General features: G+C 51.0%; 1 protein-coding gene across 2 annotated transcripts in view; it reads right to left on the bottom strand.

Annotated features, from left to right (window-relative positions):
* The window catches only part of Rptor (regulatory associated protein of MTOR complex 1), a 270,069-nt gene that overhangs the window by 143,358 nt on the left and 99,994 nt on the right, over nucleotides 1-26,717 (bottom strand). For both annotated transcript variants that reach the window (XM_048366647.1, XM_048366648.1), the window contains one exon: nucleotides 6,433-6,591. In XM_048366647.1, coding sequence (XP_048222604.1) covers nucleotides 6,433-6,591 — 159 coding nt within the window. The remainder of the gene's footprint in view (nucleotides 1-6,432; nucleotides 6,592-26,717) is intronic.

The following is a 26,717-nucleotide window of genomic DNA, read 5'->3' as shown; positions in this document are numbered from 1 at the left end:
ATGGCAGTGGCACGAAGAAAAGCCAGTGTAAGAACAGTAGGGCTGGTGCGGTGCCCAGGCTCGCTCGTGACTGCACTGCAGAAGGTGCGGGTGCGAGGTCACCCAGGACCAACCTCACAGGGCCGCCCCCTCCCTCGGCGCCGGAGGCTGTGCGTCCAGACAGCATGGTGCAGAAGGAGCCACCGCCTCAGGTCGTGGAGAAGGGTGCGGGCAAGTAGGCCACCGCCTAGGAAGGCTGGCGACAAACGCAGACAAGCCCTCGGCTCCGGTCTGGGTTGAAAAGGAGCTGGCATCCTTAGGGTGCTTGACAGGAACCAGCCTTTGGGAGGATGCCATTTTAATACGGCTAACACTCTGAGTCACAGTCCCAGCTCTCTGACGGACGATGTTCTTAGAACTTCTCTGAAATGAGGGGTTGTTTCTCTAGAACTGGACTGCTTTCCCTGAAACCTCAAGTGCTCTTCTTGACAAAGGACCAAACTCCTTTTTACCAAAGCACCAAACTCTTTTGAATAATGAGTATTTACAACCTGTCTGCATCCCGTGGGTCTAACTTCTCCTTCCTGCCTAAGAGCTGCGCCTCCAAGCCATGGTTGCTGGGCCTTCTCCCTGTCGTCTCTGTCAGAATGCCACAGAACGAGTAACCTATAAAGGAAAGGCGTTTACTCCTCACAGTGCTGGAGGCTACAGTCCAAGAGTAGGGCCATGCCACCTGGTAAGACCACTTGCTGCAGTGGCGCGGACCGTGGAGGAACACTGCATGGGAAGCAGCACGTCTGCTGGGTTCTCTTCTTGCAAAACCACCAGCATCACCATAGGGTTCCATCTTTATCTAACCCTAATTAACTTCCAAAGGCCTCACCTCAAAGTAAGGCAGCAAGCCCCATCAGAGAGGGTTCTGCTGTGAAATCAGACAACCGAAAGCTGATGCTGGTGGCTCACCCCCAAGACTATCCGCTTCCAGTTTTAACTATACTAGACAAATCCTTATGGGGTCTCTTCGTTATCGTTGAATTTTAAGTACTTTTATTTTTCCTTATGATTTTCTCTTTTATTCGTATGCTATTTCATTCCCAAATATTTGGGGCTTTTCCAGATATTCCATGGTTTTAAAATCCTTCAAATTTTAAGACTTTTTAATGGCCTAGCCTATGGTGAGCATTCTCATTCTCCTTCATCTTTTATTCTCTCCTCTCTCTTTATTTATGAGGAGAGGTCTTTTTGAAAGAAAAGAAAGGGTCAGCCATGCCCAAACCACTATGAGAAAGCTAACAGGGCTGTGTTAGTGGTCACAAAGCATGCTTGAAGACAAGGAGTCCCACTGGTGAGCAGAGGGGCATTTCTTACAGCCAGCTGGTCTATGAGGAAGACTCAACCATCCTGGGTGTGCACGGCCTTAACAGCTACGAGTATGAAAATACAGCAATATGGACAAACTAAAGCACAAAACAAAATGAATCCAGAAGCTAGCTGGACATCTGAATAGTCTTCTTTGACTAAACAATAAATTAAGGTTGATACTTAAAATTGGTGAGTAGAACTCATCGTCATCAAAAATAGGGAGGCACCGAAATGTCCTTCAGTGAGTGAGCAAACTGTGGTCTACCCAAACAATGGCACCAGCTAAGCGGTCTCAAAAAATAAATATAAGGGGCTGGGGATATGGCCTAGTGGCAAGAGTGCCTGACTCGTATACATGAGGCCCTGGGTTTGATTCCCCAGCACCACATATACAGAAAACGGCCAGAAGTGGCACTGTGGCTCAAGTGGTAGAGTGCTAGCCTTGAGCAAAAAGAAGCCAGGGACAGTGCTCAGGCCCGGAGTCCAAGCCCCAGGACTGGCCAAAAAAAAAAAAAAATAAATAAATAATAAATAAATATAAGAACTAAAGGACCAAGCACAAAAAGACATGGAGGAACCTTAAATGCATAACTCTTAGCCAAAAAAAAATAAATAAATAAAGCCAGCATGGAAGGCTGTATAGACTGTATGAAGAGGTGAAGAAGGACAGAGAGCAACAGAGGCAGAGCCTCTGCACAGGTCTTCAAAGAGCCATCAAAGTATTCTGTATGACACCGCAAAGCTGAATGGATGGCATGATGCATTGGGCAAAATCCACAGAAGGGACATGCTAAGAATGAACCTTAAGCTAGGTGCTGGTGACTCATGTCTATAATCCTAGCTACTGAGAAGGCTGAACTCTGAGGCTCATGGTTCAAAGCTAGCCCAGACAGGAAAGTCCAATAGCCACTAGAAAACCAGAAGTGGAGCTGTGACTCAAAAGAGCTCAGGGACAGCACCCAGGCTCTGAGTTCAAGCCCACAACTATCCTCCCTCCCCCATCCCTGCCCCCCCCCTTAAAAAAATGAACCTTAGTGTAAATCACAGGCTACTGAACAATGTACCAATATTGACTCACTGACAGCAACAATGAAAAACAGCAAAGCAAGGTATCAACAAGTATGTAGGAGCCTGTTGGACTATTCATTGCTTTCTGCATAGCTAATAAATTTGTTCTAAAAACAGGAGCCTTTAAGTTTCAAAAGATCAATATATAACTATACTAACTCACTGTATGTATAGAGTAGAGAGTAAAACAAAAACCTAAGTATGAAACAGAGTTCATGATGGGAGAAGAAGCAAAGTCAAGGAGACCAGGGTTCTGGGCAGTGGGCCTGTGAGCGGGCTGGGCCATATCTGAACACAGAGCACAATGAACAAATAATACTTGGTATTATACATCTGTGAGACAGCTGAGGGAAGAGAAATATGGACTCTATAGCAAATGATATGATAGAACTTAAAAAATTCAATTTCCTGAGCACCGTCACGGTACTGCACGTAGGTGGAGGAACACCCTTTTCTTAGTGTCACGAGGCCTTTCAAGTAGTCCAGACATCACTTCCCCAGGGAGAGATGGCCAGCAAATGACAGGGCACCTGCTGCCTCGCTTGAAAAGTGTAAAGTTTTCATTCTACTGGTTTCCTATCTTCTGGATTACCCATAAGAACCAAGAGAAGGCATGTATATTCATACCAAGAATGACAAATGGAACCTTACTAATAAGACGCCCCAGGCACTGACAGGGTAATAAGGGGTTACTAACAGCAACAAATGCCAACAAATTCAACACGTTTGAAAGCTCAGTTGGAAGGGCTCTTTCTTTAACCATGAAAGAGTCTAGATCAGTAGTCAGAGACCTCTTGAAAAAAAAGACAGCCCAGACAGCCTCATCTGTAAGTTCCCCAACAGTCAGACAATGAATACTTCAATTTTTATAAAAACTACGCCAGTGCATGTGACAAGAAGACACATTGCCCATTTATTTTCTAAGGCCACTGAACATTGATTATTCAAGCCAGGCAAAGACAGCAAGAAAGAGGAAGAAAAAAAACAACAAACCTCCCAGGCAAATCTCACTTGTGAGCACAGATGGAAAACAGTAAACCCAGATGTAAATCCCAGCAAGCTGAGTTAAATCATGTATGAAACATAATTCATAATGACAAGCTGGCTATCCTAAGAATGGAAGGTGTATACAATATTAGTCACATAACACCATTCAACACACACAGAAAGCCTCCCGTCAGTGCTTCCGTTTCCTGGAGGTGTGAGCAAGCCAGCCAGCATGGAAAAACACCAGCGCAATAAATAAAAAGCACTAACTAGAAAGGAAGAAATAAAACTGTCACTGTTTTCAGATGACATCATAGTCTATTAGGGAAAAAAAACACAACAAGAAATACACTGACAAATTATCAATAAGGCACGTGGCTTCTGGACTGTCCTGGAGGCCAGAGGGCCTGGTTACTATCATGTAGAACAAAGAGAGCTGGCTTCTAAAACCTTGGACCATCAAACTGATGCTGGCATGGACAGACAGCTCACAGACATGGCCACAAAACAGGGAAGACTGAGTTCAAAGCTGACCTAAGTGGTAGTGGAACAGTAACTGCCCACTTGCAAAACTAACATTATATACAATAAATCACTTCCAAGTAGATTAAAGACCTAACTATAATAAAAATACAAACCTTTTAGGAGAACATGTAACCTACAGACTTAATAAAATACAGTCCGCCCCATGAAGCAGAAGGGCAAATGTGACCACTTCAAAATGAACTCCATAAAGAGAATGGGGAAAAGCAAAACAATTATTCATCCAGAGCAGACAGTCACAATTCATAAGAAGAGCCGATATCTTACACAGAATTCCCTCAAGTGAGCAAGAAAAAGACAGGAAAAGGCAAGGATAGGAGCCAGGGCACATTTCAGAGTAGGAAGGAATGGCAGGGCCTAAGTCCAGTGCTCACCCGTGAACACGTTCCAGAGAAATTCAAGCTACAGCCAATCTATTTCTATACCTCCCCACTGGAACAACTAAAAACCAATTCTGATGGCACTAGTGTTGATAGGAAAGGTGGGAACTGAACACTGGTGCTGTTACACTGGACAAAGTTGGGAGCCATCTTACATCCCCTACACAGAAGGCCCAAAATGGCAGGAAGATGCCCTGGTGACCTCCGACCTGGAACCAATCTTCAGAACAGAAGGCTGACTAAACAAGAGGAGCACGTGCGCAAGAGCAGGACGAGAACAGTCTCCACACACACAGAAGCACCCCGCTTCCATGTCGGCTCCACCCCCAACCAGAAACACTGTGATCCCGGTGTCTGTGCACACAGGACGGTCCCGATCCACCATCAGGAACACTCAGACCAGTTAGCATCTGCAGCCACAAGGTGGTTCTCATCTGCCAACAGGAACCACTTGACCAGTGTGTACACCTGCAAGATGAACCCCGGCCGTCAAGAGGAAACACCATCCCCTCATGGCCTCACCTGCACGATGGTCCCGCTGCACCAACAGGAAACACCAGTGTCTGTCTATACCCAAAGGATGCCATTACACTAACAGGAAACACCCTGACTCCTATGTCCATTCCCCAAACAGTACATACCCCAAACCCACACACTAACAGCAAACGCCCTGGCCAGAGTCTGTACCCACAGGACAGTATCAATCCGCCCACAGAAAACGCCCTAACCCCAGTGCCTGCACACTAGAGACAGTTCCCACAATACCAATAGGTAACATCCTGACCACCGTCTACACCCAAGGGGAGCAATGCCAACAGGAAACACCCCAACTTCTGTTTCTAGAACTATCTGATGCTAGTAGTCCACGAGCAGGAAACACCATGACCTGTCATGTGCACTGATCCAGACGGGCACGGGAACCAGTAATAGGAAGCTCCAGGTTTTCTGCACCAATCTTCAAGGAGGGAGGGAGGGAGGGAGGGAGGGAGGGAGGGAGCAAGGGAGGGAGGGAGGGAGGGAATACAAGGCTCAGAAGTTCCTGAGAAGTACACGGTAGGACTCCTGGTGGTTTGTTTTGTTGGTCCTGGGCTTGAACCCAGGGCCTAGGTACTGTCCCTGAGCTTTGTGTTCAAGAGTGGCGCTCTACCACTTGAGCTACTGCACCACCTCCAACCTTTTCTGGGTAGTTTATTGGAGATAAGAGTCTCGCAGATTTTCTTGCCTGGATTGGCTCTGAACCACAATCCTCAGGTCTCAGCCTCCTGAGAAGCCAGGATTAAAGGTGCGGGGCACCAATGCCGGGCTGCCTGCTGGTTTTTTAAATGCCGTATTTCTTTCAATTCTACCTCATCTCAATCACGGCTTTGGATCTACACAATGTTTAATAGACACTAAGGGAGGAATGTATTAGCCCTGCAGGAGGCGCTGAGTCAGATCGCCCGGGCTCCCTGGCTGGCTGCACCCTTTGGAAGGTCTGGGAACGCTCCTCCAGGTCTCCTGGTGGCTTACCGGCCAGCACTGTAATGTAGCCTGTGCTACGTGCCAGCAGGCAAGGAGGACGACGCGCGGCGTGAAGTGCCCTGTCGGACGCCGTGCCCCACACCTAGGTCCTTAAGTGGGGTGGCAAAGCTCCAGCTTCTAAGCCGCATGCCACGACCAGGGGGGCGCAAGGGGCCCCCAGCCCTCACCTGTGTCTAACGTCTGGCTTCAAGAACTAACTGCAAGCAGCTAGCAGCTAGCAGCTTCGACCTTGCAGAAGGCCTAGGACTCTGGAGAATACTCAGAAAATGACTGATTGTCACAAGAAGAGGCTAGTAAAGCCAAGACCCCTGGTAAATGATAAAGCCAGTAGACCGGGCTCCCTTGTCCCCACGTGTGCCGTACACACAACACACCGGCACACGTGCTGTGTTAGACTTTCATCCGTGGGCGCTCCCAAGCCCCTGTCCTTCCGGTTTCAACCCATGCACGTTGCTGTCTGTCAGTCCAGGGCGGCCGGACGCCCTGCAGGTGCCGTGTGGACAAAGCACGCGTGCTCAGCAGAGGCTGTGAGTGTGCCGGGCCTTGGGCGACACCCCAACGGACCCAGCTTCTGGAGGAAGGGCGGACCCACCTTGTTGAAGACCCAAACCTCGCCGTTGACGGTGGGCCTGGGCACGCCGTGGCCGTTGTAGTGGAAGAGGACCCGCTCCTCCTTGGCGTTGCGGCGCAGCGATGTGCACAGCTTCTTCACTTCGTCCACGGTGGGGTCGAGGCTCTGCTTGTACCGGGCCTGGAGCAGAAGGAAGACACTTGTCACAAGCCTCTTCCCACACTCGGGAGCACGGGGCCCCCAGCTCCGCACCGCAGGGCAGCGGCAGAGCCCGCTCGCTCACTCGGCACGTTGTCACTGAGAACACCGAGGGGCACGAGGAAGCCGAGCCGGCCGCGCTGCGCCCGCGTGCAGCCACACGCAGCGGCCGTTCGGTGGCCAGCGTTTCTCACAAGCAGGGGGCTCTTTTGAAAGCATTTCTGGAACACACAGCAGAGATGAGCTACTCAAATGAGGGCCTGCAGCGTACACAGCAGTAACGGCAGGATAACAGGGCTGAAAGCGATGTCCTCCTTGCACCTGCTCAAAGCCCTGCCTGCCCGACCTGCCCAACCTGCCAGGACCCCCCTGGAATAAACAGGACCTAAAATGAACACACTCGTAGAGCAGGAATACTTATATATGCAAGCAATAAACAGGGGACTCCGGGTCAGAGAACCCCCCCCCCAAAATAAAGCAAGAAAGAAGATTAAATAAGAAAGAGCTGAAATGTTTGCGTTGTCTCCACACGGGGAAAATGGCCAGTGGAAGACAGGAACACACACCCGCCTCGCTCCAGCTCTCCCTGGAGTCCCCCAGTGCAGTTCCGGTAAGCAGATCTCCAACAAGCCAGTTTACAGAGCCAGACAAGCTGCTGCTGAAGCTCATGTGGAGGGAAGGGAAAGATACAAGAAAACACAAGCCAGAAAATGCCTGTTGCCAGGAGTCGCCCCAGACATCCCAAGCTGTGGGCTAATGAAGATGGTGAGGTGGGGCGGGGTGGCCCAACCCGGAGCGGCCCTTGGGGCTCAGGGACAGGCCCACATGAGCCCAGGCAGCGTCTACAGTCACGCGACCTGAGAGCTGACTTGGTAAAGCTTGTAGTCACTAGAAAATAATGGCTCTCAGAAGTAATTTATCTATTGGTCCACTTTCAGAACGAGGCATTTGACTCTGAGTGGAAAATTACCAGCAGGTTGGTTCCATCATGACCTGTGGACATGACCAACATTCAGTGGAAAAGCTCATAAGCAAGATGGAGCAGCGAGGATCTAGGCTGACTAGCAGGAAACAACCAGATCCCTCCAACGTGAGAACATGGGCTGAAACTGCGCGCGCCACGAGCCTTCCCACCGCAGAACACGAGAACAAAGAGGGGAAAGACAGCCGGCCCACTTCTAAAATTCAATCGCCCTCAAGAGGCGCTTGTATCCAAGCTACCTAATAGAAAGCAATGCCTCGTGGACATCTCGAGAGCCCCACCGCACTCGGGACAAGGAAGCGCCGGGGGAGGAATCTCACACCCTCCCCCCCCCCCCCACATAAAATCACTGTTGTCACCTCGGGGAGCCGGCCAGCCATCACACACCCGGCCTTGGGAGACCGCCACTGCAATCTCGCTCTGCTTCCTATTTATTTCTCGCTGGCGGATTACTTTGAATGGGAAACTCCCAGGAATAAATTGAAAGAGCAAATCTACAAGCCCCCTGGATGGTGGGCTAGACGTGGCGAACGTGCAAGCAGTGAGCCACACCAGGAGGCAGGCAAGGGCCCCCACCTAACCCACGCCACACCGCAGCAGGAGATCCTGAAACCTATCGCCCGGTCTACAGAGAAGAACAGCAACGACCGTCTGCTCTGGCTGCCCAGGGCTCGGAGGCTGAGGCAGGAGGACAGCAAGGGTGACGTGTCCACAAAGACATGCACCCGTCACCTGACTTAGGAACTGCCACTCCTCTGCACATCATGTCTATGATAACAAGTTTTAAGTTGAGAGAGAGAGGCAACCATGAGGCCAGCCTGGGCTACACAGCAAGGCAAGAGCTTGTCTCTAGGTAAGTAAATAATAAAATACAGCCCAAGGCAATCCAGCTTCAAGAGGATGCAGTCAATGTCAGGAAGTGAAAAGGGAAGGTAATTGCAAGCGAAGAAGTAGGCCATGTCCCAACAAGCAGGAATGAGAGACCATGAGAGACTGGGGAAGGTGTGTGTGTGTGTGTGTGTGTGTGTGTGTGTGTGTGTGTGTGTGTGTGCATGCGTGTATGTGTAAAACAACAGGAAGTAGGCCCGACTCTGCAAAAGTTGGCTCTTCTGTATTGATATCCCTGTTTAGCTTCATTTAACTCCATAAGTCAAAACTACAGCTTAGTGAAAGTGAAAACCCCTTTTACCAGTTTCCCTACATTCCTTGTCCACATAAACAGAAGCTGGTTTCCCAGCAACAGCCCTACTGGACCGCAGAACAATTTGGGGGCCTGCCTGAGGTGGCAGGGTTGGGCCCCGAAAGGTCAGCCAGAGCTTCCTCCCTCAGGACAGAAGGCTATTGGGAATATAACTGTCGTGAAGAGACTGAGAGAAAACTTCTTATGCATAATGTAAGCTTTCAAATTCCAAATATGTCTATCAGGCAACACAGTGTTCTGACACCCATACAAAGGCGCTATCGGAACAAGGCTGGCCCTCGGGAGGCTGAATCCCAAGGGAGTCGGGAAGCATTCCAGGAAACAGAGGGCAAGGACAGGGACCTGAGGTGACCTGCGGGGACAGCCATCACTGCCTGCATCTAATCTGCATGTTCTGGAAGCGTCTGCTCCAGGCCCTGCTCTCCAGCCAAGTGAAATCCCTCCCTGAGCCCCTCTGGAAGGAAGCAATGCTCGCTCTCTCGCTCTCTCTCCAGGCTGGCTTAAGCTGCTCCCGGGCGTGCACACTCCGGGAATGCGCTCTGCCCGGCCGTCGCTGCTTACTTTCTGGGGCATGCCCTTCAGTACAGAGCATAGTGCTATGTATTTTTTGCACAGCCTTACAACAACATCGTCAACATAGCCACAACTAGCTGAGCCCCGGGGCAGGGGGCAGAGGGCCAGGGCCAGTCAAGAGGCTGGCTCTGGGTGCTGGAGCAGATGGGCAGGCACTAGTACCCACCTAGATGAAGTAGGACCCTTTTAAAACCATGTTCCCAATCAGTGCTATTTATTTTATATGTACACACACACACACACACACACACACACACACACACACACACACACACAGAGAGAAAACGGATCTCCCTAACGCCAAGAGAAGTAACAGGGAAGTCACAGAACGCAGCTGAAGGGCGCTCTGTGGTTTTCCAGGGGCCTCCGTGGCTCTCTGCAGGGCAGGCCCTGGGCATTTCTACAACAGCAGGACTGTCTTGTGTGTGCAACGTGTGACCCACTGGGGCACCATCACCATTGCTCCTCCCCACGCAGCGAGGGGTGGGGGGTGGCTAGAAGCAAGGGAGTAGACCAGGAAGAAACACGGAAAGGGGGCCCTTCCCCTGCACCACAGGGTGCGTGGCGGCAGAAAGCTCGGTGCTGGCAGTGCCCGGGGGAGGGTGACCAGAGCAGGAGCGGGCAGAGCTTCCAGTGGACGCTGGCGCATGCCGATTCTCCTGCCCACGAGGGCTTGCTGGCGTGATCTCCGGGCCCTACGACACCAGAAGGCCCTTCTGTTGACTGTTGCCTCATCACCACCTGTTACTGCCGGAAAGCCGCGGGTGGCGTGGGCACAGCCCGCCAGTGTTTTAGGGAGCGCCCCCGGGGGTATCGCCTCACACGGGCCTCGGACTCGGGGAGGGCAGAGCAAGGCCGACGCGTCCTGCTCAGGGCGCCAAGGGAAGCAGGTCACCAGGGTGTGTCTCTCACGAACACCAGGAGTTTGGTCCTCACCCCAGCTCCCAGTCCACCTCTCCCCATGCACACTGAGGCCACTCGTGCACTCTGGACTGGGGTTTTGTTTTGGATTTTTTTGTGGTACTGAGGTTTGACCCCAGGGCCCGTGCTTGCGAGGTAGAAACTCTCGCTTCATGATCAGGAGAAACTCTACCGCTGCAGCCATACTGCCAGCTCCTGTGGGCTTCCCGTTATTTTCTGGATAGAGTCTTGTACGCTTTTTGCCTGGGTGGTCTCAACCATGATCTTCCTTCCTGCAGTTTCCCACTTAGTGGTCGGCGGCATGAGCCACCACTCCCAGCTTGTCTCCCTTTTTGTCTGGGCGAGTCTCACACCAGGATCTTTCTGCCTCCACTTCCAGGGTGACTGGGAGTATAGGTGTAAGCCACCATATCAGCCTAGCAACTTGGTTTGTTTTTTCCCTTTGACAGGGAAGTGAACTCGGGACCTCACACTTGCTAGCGGGTACTCTCCCATCTGCTTCCACCTGCTCTGCCTTGCTTGTTTCTGAGGTAACCCAGGCTGACCTGAGTTGCGCTTCCCCATGGGCCTGGGGGTGGCCACCCACTGCTTGAGATGGAGTCATGAGTATCTTCTTGATCGGACTAACCTCCCACCACAATCCTGAGGTCTCTGCCTTTTACACAGCTAAGGTGACAGGCTTTGAGACACCATGCTCAGAAGAAGACTCTGGGTGAGCATAAGACACCTCTTCTTTCCAGCGTTCCCACACCCACTGAGGGCACAAGCTTCGGCCCCGGCTGCCTTGCTGCGAGGCCACAGGAACCCCTGGGGCGCGAGGAGGAGGGGGTCAGTACACGATGCGGGGTCCCCCGTGAGAGGAGCCCAATCCGCATACGGGTCCTCGAGGGGCCGCCGGCCTTGCAGGGTCCTCGAGTCACTGGGCGATTCGCTAGGGAAATGTCAGGTGCTCCTGCCTCCTGTTCACATCTCACTTATTACTTTCCTGTTGCAGCACTTTTTCTTGATTCCTCTGCACAGCCACAGAGCTCAGATTTGTGAGATCACAGTTCCACTGGGGGGAAAAAAATCACTCTGTCTCCTGAGGTGAGTCCCAAATAGGAATGCTGGTTCCAAACCATAGACAAGGGTACTCCGAGACTGCAATAGAATTAAGGATTCATTATTTCTGACCTTGGCTCCAGCAAGGTCTTGTCTCATGAGGCTACAAAAAAACAATTCAGCCTCATTTTCCTACCCATCACACCAAGAGGATACATTCACAGACCAGCATGAAAGGCACTTCGGGTATTAATAATATGCCTCCTGGGGGTTGACAGGAATTAATTAATATTTTTAAGGGCTTTGAAATGAGAAACACTAAATTAAATGTCACCACACCACGGTAAGGATTTGTTTCAAAACGAGGACGCCTGGATAATGGCTCCGCGCGTGAGAAGCGCAGTGGTGGGGGAAGCAGCGAGGCATTTGGGGAATTGACGGCTGTTTGCACTGGGCGTACAAAACGACAAAGCAAGTCTCTAAAACCCTGCCTGCCAGGCTGGGCACTGCTCCTGAAAAGCCAAACCTCAAGACATCATAAAATAGCCACGAGGGAATTCTGAAGCCGGCAGCAGCAGAAGAGGATAAAAGAAGGAATGACTAGAGAAGACTCAGAGAGACTGTCCCCCATGGCTCCACGAAGGGTCGCCACTCTAGGTTCCATGTTCTCCTCGGTGATGACCCCCGCTGGCTCCCTGCCCCAGGAGGCCAAGCGGCTCCCACGTGATGAGGCCGTGAGGCGCTCCTGCAGCCCCCGCAGCGGCCCCTGGGCAGCGGCAGCTGCTCTAGCTCGCCCTGCCCAGGCTGGAAAGGCACCTGCAAAGAGCTCTGCACAGACAGACACAGCCAGGGCCACACTGGGGAGGGAAGGAGCTCTGCCACTGGGTGAACACTGTGCACAAAGCTGTGGACCGGGCAGGGAAGCCTGTGAAGCAGGGCAGCGTGACTCTCCTCTGCAGTGAGGGGCTGTGTGCAGGAGGGGCGGAGCCGCTCACCTCTGAACAGCCAAGGGAGCCCTGTGCGCCAGGAGCTGCGCACTGCTATCTCACCTGACCAACGAGCAGCACGAATGGAAAGCTGCATGGCCTCTTCCCGTCCTTCCACCGTACCGGGAAGGCCTTCAAGTTCAGAGCCAAGAGCCGCAACGCGAGACGCAGCTCAGGAGTGGCCGCAATGCATACAGAATTCTGGCTAGTTCTGCCCCAAGTTCCTCCCCTCTCCCTAAGAAGAAATACCAACTTCCAATGAAATGCTGGGCAAGGAGGACCTTTTAGAAGGCCCAATGCTCTCTGGCCAGCATTTCTCAGAAAGATCTTGCTCCCCATAGACCTGCCCATACCTCCAACTTCAGGGAGTTAGAATAAAAAATGAATGGGTGAGATAGATAGAACAGATAGAATAGGCAGGCAGGCAGGCAGGCAGGCAGACAGACAGACAGACAGACAGATAGATACAATTTGCCAGTCCTCCAGGGGCTTGAACCAGGGCCTGAGCACTGTCCCTGGCTTCTTTTTGCTCAAGGCTAGCACTCTGCCACTTGAGCCACAGCGCCACTTCCAGCCTTTTCTGCGTATGTGGTGCAGAGGAATTGAACCCAGGGCTTTATGCACGCTAGGCAAGCACTCTACCACTAAAACACACATATTCCAAGGCCTAGATTTAATATTTTTAAGAAAAAAAAAAAAGAATGTGTGCCAGTGGCTCACATCTGTAATCCTAGATGCTTGGGAGGCTGAGCTGAGGACTGCCGTTGGAAGCTAGCCAGGTTAAATAAATCTGCGAGACTCTTATTTCCAATAACCACCAAAAAGCTGGAAGTGGAGATGTGGTTCAAGTGCTAGAGTGCCAGCCTTAAGTGAAAGACGAGGTAAGAGCTCCAGGCCCCGCGTGAGTCGTGACCGCCCCTCTGCGTTTCCTGCCTTACCCTGGGCTTAGCCACATGAACCAGAAACCTCAGCCACACTTGGTTTCCTCTCTTTCCCACCTCCCCTCTGCCAGTTCTGCGGTTCTTGCCCAGTCACAGACAAAGAGAGAAGACCCCTCTCCAGGTCCTCTGATCCAGTTTCTGGGAACAGTCAAAGACCCCAGAAGTGTGTACATGAATGCGCGTCTGGACTATATTTCCTTTATTTATTTATTTTATCTTTTAGTTGGTTGGGGGGGGGGGCTTGAACTTAGGCACTGTCCCGGAGCCTTTTCCACTCAGGTCCAGCACTCTACCACTTTGAGCCACAGCGCCCCTTCCAGTTTTGGGGTGGTTAATTGGACATAAGGGTCTCATGGACTTTCCTACCCAGGATGGCTTTGAACCTCGATCCTCAGATCTCAGTCTCCTGAGTGGCTAGGATTATAGACATGAGCCACCAGTTCTGGACTCTATATTTCCTTTGCTAACTATTGTTTACCTTCAGTTAAGAGCACTACATGATTCCCATGTAACTTTGTCCCAAAATAAACCCTGGGTGACTTTTTAATCAGGAAAAACAAAAGGCCAATGTTATGTAACACAAAGTCCATGTCCATTCCACTTGCATATATTATTTCATCCTTAACTATTCCCATGGTAAGATGCTGCCTGTGCGATTCTTTTCCAGATGTTATCATCTTAAGAGACTGCTCCTCCTCCCTAATCCCTTATTAAAAATAAATAAATAAATCAGAACAAAAGCGATCCCTTCTATTGTGCACCTAAATGGAACCCCTAAGCCTCTGAAATGTGAAAGGCTGTCCAAGTTCCAGCCTGTGGACCTGTCTTGAGAACACGGGCTGCCTTAAAGGGACCACTGCAATGAGACCAACGCTGGCCACGGGGCTAGCGCTGAACACCGAGGAGATTGGGCAGTTCCATCAGAAAGGAAGCCAGCGTCCACTGCAGACCAATCCAAAGCAGCTCATCCATCTAAGCAGCCAGGCCCAGGCGGAGTGGACAAAGCCTCCTCGGCAGCCCACCAGGCTACGTCTCCACGGCCTGGCCAGAACTCGCTGCGCTCTGGATGGCCAGGGCCAAGTTTGTTCTTTTTAAAGAAATGTTTTAGAGTTTTGTAAACACAGACGTCCCAAGTCACTTTCCAACAAGCTCAGTGTGGCCCACATTATTCCGGAATTTCAGGTAACATGCAGAGGGCATGAAGCCCACATCGTGACACCATTTCAGTTCAAACAACCGATTAGGGAAGAGCACGGTTCCAAGAGCAGCACAAGCGTCCCCTTCTGTGGCCTGGGCATGCATGCCAGAGTCCTGCTGCAGGTGTCTCCTGGATCCAGAGGGGAGCTGGAGCAGAGCGGGGCCCATGTGTCCTGCATCTGCCTTCCTTCCCCGCTAGCCCAGAGACAGGCTCCAACTCTGCCCTAGGCCAGTGACTCACCCGACAGTCAGCAACCAGACCACACCACACCTGAATGCTTTCTTCCTTTAGAAAGTCAACTTGCACTGGCCCTCTCTACTGGGGGGGGGGGCACTCCCTAGGGGGCTGTGGAGCTGCCCAACTGCTGTTTAGGGCCTCCTTTCCTCACTGGCACCACGAGGAACAGGGATCGCCAGGCTAGCCTGCCAACACAGTTGGCACGTCCAAAGCCTCCATGGTCACTGTGTAGACCCTCACAGCACTAATGGAGTCTACTGTGGCGTGTCTCATGCTGTGCACACGGGCGAACAAGAGCAGATGGACCGGAATAGACATGACCCTGGCCATCCTCTGGCCTCCATCCACTCGCCCCATGCCCCTTGTCATTGCCACGCCACCAACAGGAGCCCCCTTCCCCATAAAAGGGCCCCGGGCCCAGGCCCAAGGGGCTGATCCTAATTCAGGGAGGGCAGCAAGGCTCCGGCGGTGCTCCCAGGTCTCAACTGCATTGCCCACCACTGTGATTTCGGCCACAGTGCTGTCAGCCTGTACCACCTGTCCTCTGGGCAGCCTGCTCCCTCCTGACCTGCTGCTGGCTCCTTCCCGCCGGGACTGACAGCTGCCCGGAACAAGTCACCAACTTGCATCTCAATAAGTTGCGTGGAAGGGAGGAGGCACAGGGGTGCAGGACCCTGGTTACCAACGGGGTGGACGTGGGCCTCCTGGATGAGGAAGAGCTCCACCACGGAGACACCGCGCAGCCCATCACCCAAGGGTTCGGGGCGACGTTCCTGAGGATCCCGTGCGGGGCGTGATGGGCACGCTCTGCAGCATCAGGTGAGGACCTGGGCTGAGAAGCATGGCAGCGTGAGGTTCCCAGCAGCCCTGCCTCTCGAGGGAGCATGCACATATCAGATCAGCCGCGTGTTCTCTGGGACATCAATTTAGATAATCTCACTCGCCTGGGTTTCTTCCCAGAGACACCAACTAGTCCAACCTGGAAATCCACATACAGGAGAGCCAACGCCCTATAGCATGCAGGGCTGTAAGAGTCCTGCTGGCATATGCTTGTGGTTGGCAATGAAGGGAGTTCAAGGTCAAGGCTATTTCCTCCCGTTCCAACAACCGTCTTCCCAGGAAGAGCAGATTTACATGGGATCTGTAACATCTCCCGTCTCACTATCCAACACAGAATCTAACATCTCCCATCTCACTATCCTACACGGAACCTAACATCTCCCATCTCACTACCCTACACGGAATCTAACATCTCCCATCTCACTATCCAACACGGAATCTAACATCTCCTGTCTCACTATCCAACACAGAATCTAACATCTCCCATCTCACTATCCTACACGGAACCTAACATCTCCCATCTCACTATCCTACACGGAACCTAACATCTCCCATCTCACTACCCTACACGGAATCTGTACCATCTCCAATCTCACTATCCTACACGGAATCTAACATCTCCCGTCTCACTACACGGAATCTAACATCTCCCGTCTCACTATCCCACATGGAATCTGTAACATCTCCTGTCTCTATCCTACACAGAATCTGTAACATCTCCTGACTCTCTATCCTGTATTAAATCTGTAAAATCTCCACCTCACTATCCTGTATGTATTATTCAATAATAATTCCTCCTCCCTTAATTTGAAAGGCAGAAGAGAACTAAAATAGCTAGGTTATTATTCAAAGTCCAAAAATAGAAGCTAGGGATTCTAGATTGGGCTGATCCACTCCTGAAGGCTCCCACAGCTTTCTCAGACCTTCTCCAAATGCCATGAGCTGACAGGAAACGCTGAATTCTCAGCTGGGACAACTCTGCTCCCAGAGACTTGGCAATATCTGCAAACAGGCTGAGTTATACAGCACAGGGAGAAGGTGTCTAGTGTCTGATGGGTAAGGTCAGGACATTAGTGAAGCACCAACAAGTTGCCATCACAACAAATTCCTGGCCCCAAAATGGCAACAATGCCAATTGCAAGAACTCCACTCGGGAGGCAAGACGGGAGGTTTGGATTTTAATGAAGACACTGGGATTCTAACCTGACAAGTAGAGAAAAGCAAAGTAAAGAAAAACAATTTATTGTACTTGTACAATTTATTTAGACGGAAGGAGGGAGACAGACATGGAGATGGGAATAAATGAATGCATTAATTTTTCTTTATATGTACACATATCAGTTTACTATTTAAATGGCTACCTACAGAAGGAAGGAACAAGCTAGAGAGGATAGGCATAGCAAGTAGCCAGAATTCTGTGAATATTAAAGAGTCAGAAATGTTTTACTTAGGGGCTGGGAATGTGGCCTAGTGGCAAGAGTGCTTGCCTCGTATGCATGAAGCTCTGGGTTCGATTCCCCAGCACCACATATATAGAAAATGGCCAGAAGGGGCGCTGTGGCTCAAGTTGGCCGAGTGCTAGCCTTGAGTAAAAAGAAGCCAGGGTCAGTGCTCAAACCCTGAGTTCAAGGCCCAGGACTGACAAAACAAAACAAATGTTTTACTTGCTTTGAAAATGCAGAATTAAAAACAAAATCATAAGCCAGAGAGGTGTGGTGGCCCACACTGAGCAGCTGAGATGGGGAGGATGTGGTTCATGGTTAGGTAGCAGCCTAGCTGACCGTGAGACCCTACCTCAACCAACAGAAAGCTCAGTGCAGTGGACCTTGCAAAGGACCAAGGTAAAGACCTGCCAGGAGGGGAAAAAGACTATTCAGAAACTAACAAAAGCAAAAAGGGCTGAGGGTGTAGCTCGAGTGGTAGAACATGAGGCTCTTTGTTCATGCCTCAGTAAAAAGAAAAAAGAAAATCGAAACACATGGACTGAACTGAGTGCCAAGGTGGGTGGTGGTTACTCAACAGGCAGAACAGACACTCCGGAGGGACCATCACACAGGCTAGCATTCCTCCATGTGAGCCCCATGTCTGCAGGTGGGCGGAGCCCTCAGGTCTGAGGAATCAGATCAGGAGCAGCTGCAGGGCCCACTGGGTGAGGCCGGCGTCACTTGGGAAAGCGCTGGGCGCAGTGGAGGGGGAGAAGCGAGCCACGGTGCCAGTGACCGTGAGCAATCTGACATTCCGGGTGGGAAAAGGGGATCCCACTGGAAGACCCACAAAATCAAGGAGAACATTTGGAGTCCTGAACCCGTGTCGGCAAAAACACTTTTATCTTGAAAACACACCAAGAGAGAACGGCTCTGCATGAGCACTGTGCAAGATTAAGCTCTCCACAGACCATTTCCCCCCTGAGAGAAACAAGGGCTCCTGGGAGAACAAGCTGATTTCAAGCCTGGGGCCGGGATGTACAAAACAAATACAGAACATCCTAACTTGTCATACTAGATAGACAAAAGCAAATACTTTTGGGCCTCTTTCAAAAAGACTCAGAATCCAATCCAAACAGGCTCCCAATTGCCAATGGCAAAACACCACATGACATCCTTGATGAATAAACGCAAAGGTCTCTTCAAATTAAAGAGGGTAGTCAAGCCAGGCACCGGCAGCTCACATCTGCAATTCTAGGCACTCAGAAGGCTGCGATCTGAGGATCCAGGATTGAAGTTGTTGGGCCAGGAAAGTCCATGAGATTCTTATCTCCAATAAACTACTCAGAAAAGCCAGAAGTAGTGCTGTGGCTCAAGTGCTGTAGCTCAAGTGGTAGAGTGCCAGCCCTGATCAAAAGAGTTCAGGGACAATGATCAGGTCCTGAGTTCAAACCCGCGACCAGAAAGGAATAAAAAAACAGGGTAGTCAAACATACATGCACCTATAACACCCCACACACAAACACTCGTGCACAGACACCTGTGCACACACCCGTGCACAAAACATCCCATGCACAATATGCCCCCATACACACATACACACGCCCATATGCAAAACACACACAAGCCCCATATGCACACCCACAACCATAACACACATGCACTCACAAACACACACACACACACACCCCTTACTGGTTATCTCTGAAAGAAACCTGCACTTCATTTTGAAAACCAGTGTTTAAAGGATATTAAGTATTTTTTTGCTTTGTAACCAGCATATTAAGGAACCATTCATATGTTTCAAGAATTGTTTAAATTGCAATATTCAGATTTATGCACGGGACCATATGGTGACTTTAAACATATAGTTAAAGCTATTCATCATAGTTGCTATACTCCTTTGGGGCATAAGTTAAATGATTTAATGTAAGCCTATAACAGCTAAGAAACTTGCACAGAATACTCTTACATATAATTCAATGGTCAAGGCAAAATGTGCTGTGCTCATCAAAATTTGCTCGCAGGAAGCATTTTCTAAGGCATGGCCAGACACTGTAGGAAGGTGCTTAGACGGGTAAAATATTAAATGTGTCTTAGCAAACGTCTATATACCAATAAACTGGAAGATTACCACATCTGAGGAAATACATTTTATCAATGGGCACTGCGGCCTCCTAGTGTGCTGCACACAACAGCCCAGTGTGGCACAGGAGACAGGCACGGGCTGGTGTGAGCGCCGGCGGGCACGGGCCCGTCCCCAGGAAGGGCGGTCTTTGGTGGCTAGGAAGAGCAGCTCTCACTCACACAGCGGAGGCGGGGAAGGGGAGCACAGCTCTCCCACAGGGAGGCCGGGGGCCCTGGGAGGAGGCAGTCCTTCGCGGCAGATTTAAGATCTGGATGCATCGTCCCTGAGAATGACGCTGCCTTGGGGACATGCATGCATGTGCCCAGGCACTGAAGAACCTTTACAGACCTCGTACTGCCCTGCTGCCCTGCTTAAAAACACTGCCCTCTGGCTGGGAGTGTGGCTCGGTGGCAGAGTGCTCGCCTGGCACGCGTGAAGCCCTGGGTTCAATTCCTCAGCACCACATACACAGAAAAAGCCAGAAGTGGCTCTGTGGCTCAGTGGCAGAGTGCTAGCCTTAAGCAAAAGAAGCTCAGGGACAGTGCCCAGAAAGAAACACTGCCCAGACATACTCCAAGCACACGGGTCATTTGATAAACGTTCAGAAACACTACAAGTGTAATTTTTAGGTCAAGTCACGTCTAAAATCTGAAATGCCACTTTCCAGCACCTAATCACGTCACAAGTCCATCAGAAAGACAACTGGTCTTGCCGCTGTTTCGCAGAAGTGACTACAGAGCCGTTTCTGCCCCCCACCCAGGGCAGGACCGCCACCACTAGAGCTTAGCAGGGAGAGCAAACAGCCGCTCCCCCAGGCCGCAGCTCTCAGGGCAAAGACCGCAGAGCTGATCCACTCTAAGACAGAACTACCCTCAAATACAAGAGCAGCAAGGGAGCAGGAAAGGGAGTGGTCCTTACCCAGTCTGCACCTGTGGATGGCTAGCACAGCTGGAGAGAAGCCCCAGGCCTCGGGCTTCCGGAACAGGCTTCTCCTGGACAAAACCGGGGGTGGGGGTGGGGGGGCTGCTCCACCATTTCTCTCCCTCCTACCACAGCTACCGGGCGTAAGATCTGGAGCCACAGTAGCCGCCCTGTCATCAGGACAGCGACGTCAAGAGGAGAATTCTATGGCCTATACTCTGAACTCAGGACACAACAAATGCTGGAGGGGCTGTGGGGAAAGAGGAACCCTTCTCCACTGTTGGTGGGAGTGCAAATTAGTACAACCACTTTGGAGAACAGTATGGAGGTTTCTCAAAAAGCTCAATATAGACCTACCCTATGACCCAGCCATACCACTCCTAGGCATCTATCCTAAACAGCAAACCCCAAAATATCAAAAAGACATTTGTACCTCCATGTTTATCGCGGCACAATTCACAATAGCCAAAATACGGAAACAACCCAGATGCCCCTCCACAGACGAATGGATCCAAAAAATATGGTACTTATACACAATGGAATACTACATAGCGATTAGGAATGGTGAAATATTGTTATTCGCAGGGAAATGGTCAGAACTCGAACAAATAATGTTGAGTGAGACAAGCCTAGAACACAGAAAACAAAGGGGCATGATCTCCCTGATATATGACTGTTAAGAAAGGGAGACGGAGAGACAGTAGAGACCAAGTCTGTGAACACTGTATATGTTCTTGATACATTGTATATTGCATATGTGTCTACCTGACCTAGACAAGGGATGGAAAAACAGGTCATAAGATATCACAAGAAATGTACACACTGCCCTACTATGTAACTGCACCCTCTTTGCACAACACCTTGTAAAAAAATTTATGTTCAATTAATAAAAAAATAAATTAATTTAAAAAATAATAATAATAAAAGAAAAAAAAAGAGGAGAATTCTACACCAGCCATGAAATAACCAGCCCTACAACCCTTTCCCTTTTTATCCATGGTCAGAGAGCAAACACGGGATAATGGCTAGGAGCATGAACTCTGGAGTCAGACAAAACCCCAGCTCATCTATTCTATGACCTCGGCAAACTTGACTTTCTCCAGACCTCCATCTTCCTCTGCTGGGAGGAGCGCTCGGAGCACAGTTTTGGTGAACGCTGAATGGGTTAACACACGTAAAGCGCCTGGTGCCTGAAACACAGAAAGCCCTTCCCTGCTCAGGGCGCACTGCCAACGCGCTTGACCAGGGTCTATCTGGTTTCTCCCAGGTAGAGCCTCTCCCCCAGCCAAGCGCGGCCTTGCGCCTCTGTGCTTCGCCGGCGGCCCTGATCCCACGGGCTCCCCGGTCATTCCCCGTGAGCCCGCCCGCCAGCACCAACGGCAACAGCACCCCTGCCTCGCAGCGTGGCTTGCTGTGGGGAGCGTGCAGCTGATGCGCACCCAGAAGACGTGAGCAGATGAATGGCGGCCACTGACTTACCCGTCAGCTTCACTCCAAAGTGACAACTTTCAAATGTGGTGATCGGAGCCAAAACTAATGAAGACCGAGGACACACTAAATACGGGGCTGCCGTTTACTGGGTCCTTGAACTGGAAGCACTGGGCTTCGGAGGAGGCCGGGCTACAGGTAGAGGAGACCCCTGAGCCCAGTGAGGGGAGCTGTGGTGCTCGCTGGGGCTTCTGGAAGTCCACCAGGACAGCCGGCGACAGTGCTGAGCCCAAGGCCAGGCACCAGCCTAGCTGTACCAGCTGTAAGGGACGGGAGACCGCCACACATCCCATTTCCGAGCTTCCTATCGTTTGTGTGCCCGTGTTAAGGCTTCAACACTGCGAGGTGGTGCTCTCCTTATGCCGGGGACGGCACGATCCGAGACAGCCACAGTGAACATGCGCAGCGCGTCCTTCCCGTGCCCCTTTCCTAAACCAGTGATCCCGCAATGGCTCTGCGGCGGCAGAGCACGCTGACACGCCTGAACAGGTGGGCGCCCGCTACCTGCACCACAGTGCTAGCCGAGGACAGGGAGGGCGGAGACAGCATCTCCGTTACAGGGACAGCCTCACCCTGATAAAGTAACAACAATGCAGAAAGCAAGAAAGAAACGAGACCCACGCATGGCAAGGGTCCAGGGTGAGAGAACCTAGAGAAAGAAGTCCAAGCTGAGGTGGCGACGCACACCTGTGATCCCAGCCACGTGGGAGGCAGGAGCTAAAGGACCGCAAGCTCAAGGCCGGCCAGGCAAAAGCTGCGATAGATCCTGCCTCAAACACAAGCTAAAAGCCAACATGGCTGGAGGTGTGCTCCCAGTGGCAGGGTGCTTGTCTGGGAGCACTGTCGGGGAGGAGGGGGAAGGACAGAGGGAACAACAAAAGGAGGGCAGAAGAAGGAGCTGCTTCCTCAGGGCCTCCTCAGGAGAGCCTGGGGTGAAGGGATCAGGACAGGGCCGGGGAAGAGGAAAACGAAGGCCAGACATGGGGCTGCAGGGGGGATCCAAGGTGGAGAGACACTGCCCTCCGAGGTGGGGCCACTGGGCCCCAGCCCTGCCCTGCCCTGCCCTGCCCTGCCGCCCTCAGGAGAAGCAGACCTCATGGCTGAACCCACTGACCATGCAGAGGCATGGACCAAAGGGTCCACGGCCTCTACTGAGCGGGAAGGATCAGTGGAGCCAGCCGTCAGCACTAACTGCAATTGACAGGTGCAATGGGCCGAGTGATTTTAGCCCTCAAAGCCTCTGATTCTCCAGCTTCCCTTTAAAATACATTTCACTCGAGATTTAAAACAAATCACATTTAAGGATCCAAAGTAGCATAGCTCAAGTGTGGGCTGCAGGTGCTCAGGCTGTATGTGACTAGGTCAGGCTCTAACCACGTGTCCTCTGCTAAGTGTGATTGTGAACAAGCCAAGAAGTGCCGGCTTCCATTTGGAGACTGGGTTGTCAGATGAGAGCCCCCTTCCACCAGCCCCGCCCCCAGCACGTTCACTCGCAGCAAGAGGGACTCAGGAAAGGATGCCAAGAAGTTGAGCTCCCCTTTGCTTTTCTTCTTTTGGCCATCAGCACTGGCGATTAAACTCGCCCTCACACTTGCTGGACAAGCACTCAAGCGACAACTAAGCCATTTTGCTTTTTGTGGATTATTTTTTAGATAAGGTTCCTCATTTCTGCGCAGGCAGGCCTCAATCTGTGACCCTCCTACCTCCACCTCCAAGTAGCCAGGATTACAGGCACACCTCCTATAACCCCTGCAACGCGCCACAGTACACACATGCCTCCCGTGACCACCCCTGCAATGCACCACGGTACACGCATGCCTCCCATGACCACTCCTGCAATGCACCACAGTACACGCATGCCTCCTGTGACCACCCCTGCAATGCACCACAGTACACGCATGCCTCCCGTGACCACCCCTGCAGTGCCACGGTACACGCATGCCTCCCATGACCACCCCTGCAATGCACCATGGTACACGCATGCCTCCCATGACCACCCCTGCAGTGCCACGGTACACACATGCCTCCTGTGACCACCCCTGCAGTGCCACGGTACCCGCAGCCTCCTGTGACCACCCCTGCAATGCACCACAGTACATGCATGCCTCCCGTGACCACCCCTGCACGGCAGTCAGCCCAGAAGCATGATGGGGTGCCAGGGCACAGTAGTGCTCATCCCTTCAGGGAAACCTCTGCTCCATGGCTATCCCAAGATGGCGTCTGTCCTGTGGAGCAGGAACAGCGCCTCCTGGAAGATGTGGCTCGTGTTCAGAGATGACTGTTGGTTTGTCTTACCCCCAGCACTAGAGGGGGGCCCAGAGCCAGAGGCACTGGGAACAGAGGGGAACAAGAGCTAGCATCTGTAAGTTCAGACATTACAGAAAAATTATTCAGTGAAACAAATGATATAAAAAGACAACTCAGCTGGGGATATGGCCTAGTGGCTAGAGTGCTTGCCTCCCATACATGAAGTCCTGGGTTCAATTCCCCAGCACCACAAATACAGAGACCAGCCAGAAGTGGCGCTGTGGCTCAAGTGGCAAAAAGAAGCCAGGGACAATGCTCAGGCCCTGAGTCCAAGCCCCAGGACTGGTAAAATAAATAAATAAATAAATAAATAAATAAATAATTTTTTAAAAAGACAACTCACAGCAAAAGGTATTGATGTCACCCTTAGCTGTGTAAAATTATTCACCTTCACTTCTGATTAAAAAAAAAAAGAATGCAAATTAAGCTGGGCACTGGTGGTTCACATTTGTAATCCTAGCTACTCAGGAGTCTGAAAACAGAGAAGTGAGATTCAAAGCAGCCCAGGCAGAAAAATCTGTGAGACGCTTATCTCCCATTAACCAGCAAAAAGTCAGAAACGGAGCTGTGGTTCAAGTGGTAGAGTGCCAGCGATAAGTGCCATAGTCAAATGAGAGTTTGAGGTCCTGAGTTCAAGCCTCTGTATGAGAAGGAGGAAGGAAGGAGAGAAGGAGGAAGAAAAAGGAGGAAGAAGGGAAGGAAGAGGGAGGGAGGGAGGGAACCATACTAAGAAAGCTTTTCTCATTTAGCAAAGTACACATACTGGCGCATATCCCAGTACAGTGCTAGACTTGGGATGAGTAGTCCTTTGTGTTGCTATGAAGAATGTAAAACTGGACACAATCCTTATCTTGGGAATCGAATGTAATAACAGTAACAGGAAAGGCTACATATTCCCCTTCGTGGTCCAATGATACTACAAATTTACCTTGAAGACACACCTAAACAATATAAACCACACCTGAAGAGTTATCCAATGTAGTATTATTTTTAACTGCAAAATATTACAACCCCTCTTCCAGGCATTTGCAGGAGATGGATGGATTAGAGTATCATGCAGCTCCAAAAAAGAACAAGATAGGCCCCCAGAAGAGATACAAAGAACTTCCAGGAAAGAAAAGCAGAGTACAAAGCAACTAGTATAAAGTGCTCTCTTCTGCGTAAAAATGAGAACATAAACATGGATCTTATTTTTCAATAAAGATACAAAGATGCCTGAAGGAATCAGACGCAAGGCAGAGGGAGCAGGTGGGGATGTTTGTTTCACTCGGGTAAGTGGCTCGGAGGGAGAGGGCGTGCCCGCCTGCCCGGCCTGCCCACGGGCCCTACATAGGTTCCCTAGCACCATCAACGAGTTAACTAGTTAATTAAAAATGAATGTTTTCTGTCATGTGCAGAAGCTAGATCTAAAATATAGTGGGAAATGATCAATTATACAGGTTTCTAGGCATCCACACACAGTGAGACCAAAGGAAAATACTCCTGGGGAGAAACACAAAGGCATAATGTCTATGTGCATCTGACCAAAAAATGATATTTATCAAAATGAACTCCAGGAAATGGAAATGAGGTTTTTTCTTTGTTGTTTTTGTTTTCCTTTCTTCTGATCTTGTTCATTTATCTGCCTTTGGGAGGGCAAAGGGGGTACAGAAGTAGAGGGATAAAGGGTGAACAAATGAAGCAGTGGAACTCACTGGACACTATGTGGAAAAGAACTCTACAACCTGTGAGTGGGGGCAGGAGGGAAAAACTGGGAAAGAGAAACAGAGGGAGAGGCGATACTTTCCAGAAAGAAATATACTCTTCACCTGATTCATGTACCTGAAACCTCTCTGTACATCAACTTTATAATAACAATTTTTTTAAAGCTAAACAAAACAAAACGAAGAAGGATACAAGACTCCTAAACTGGGATAGACACCAAGGCAATGGCCCTGTGTGCCTGCCCAAACTGGACATGAGGGCCCTGAAGAGCGGGAGGAGCGAGGCCAGGACGCCCGTGAACCCGGAACTCCGGCCGAGTGCCCTCAGTGTGGACTGAGGACGACTCCAAAGGCTGAACTCACACCAGGTTTGTCTTCGGGTGGATTGGACAGTGATTTGAATCTACTCTGTGTGCTGGAGAACTCGGGCGCTGTGTCACCGTGTTGAGGATAACAGGAGTGACAGCAAGGCAATCACGGGGCGCGGAGCCTGCTGCCAGGGACAGGAGCCAGGCAGAACTCCCTGAACCAGTGCCGGTGCAGGAAGGGGTACAGGTGCAGGCCCAGGTGGGCAATGCCACAGGCAATAAGCCTTGCCCTGCCAAAAGGCACAGGAGCAAACGTGTAAAACCAGCAAGCTTGGAGGAAGCACTGGAAGGCAAGCCCGGGGCAAGTGGAGCATCAAAATACATGATGACTCCAGACACTGGCTGGCTCAAGCCTGTAAGCCTAGCTACGTAAGAGGACTCAAGTCTGAGACCAGCCTGGGCACAAAATTTGTGGGACCTCATCTCAGCAACAGCAGGACATGTTGTTACCCACCTGTCATCCTAACTATGCAGGGGGCGGAGATTAGGAGAACTTTAGTTCCAGGCCAGCCTGGGCAATGAAAGATGGCAAGACCCCATCTCAAGAGAAGAGGCTGAGCCCACCATGGTCACCTGTCTGGGGGCAGCAGGTATGAATGGTATAAAGAAGTTGCCAAAGCCAGGCGTCAGTGGTGTAATCCTAGCTAGATCTGAGGATGGAGGTTCAAAGCCAGTGGGGGCAGGAAAGTCCATGAGACTCTTATCTCCAAGTAACTACCAGAAAACTGGAAGTGGCCCTGTGGTTCAAAGTGGTACAGCGCTAGCCTTGAGCTGAATAGCCCAGGGACAGCGCCCAGGCCCAGAGTTCAAGCACATTGACTGACCAAAAAGAAAAAAAGCGCTGGTAAC

Source organism: Perognathus longimembris, chromosome 17, assembly GCF_023159225.1.
Source record: "Perognathus longimembris pacificus isolate PPM17 chromosome 17, ASM2315922v1, whole genome shotgun sequence".
In the NCBI taxonomy this organism is placed as follows: Eukaryota; Metazoa; Chordata; class Mammalia; order Rodentia; family Heteromyidae; genus Perognathus; species Perognathus longimembris.
This window is presented reverse-complemented; position numbering and strand designations above follow the sequence as displayed.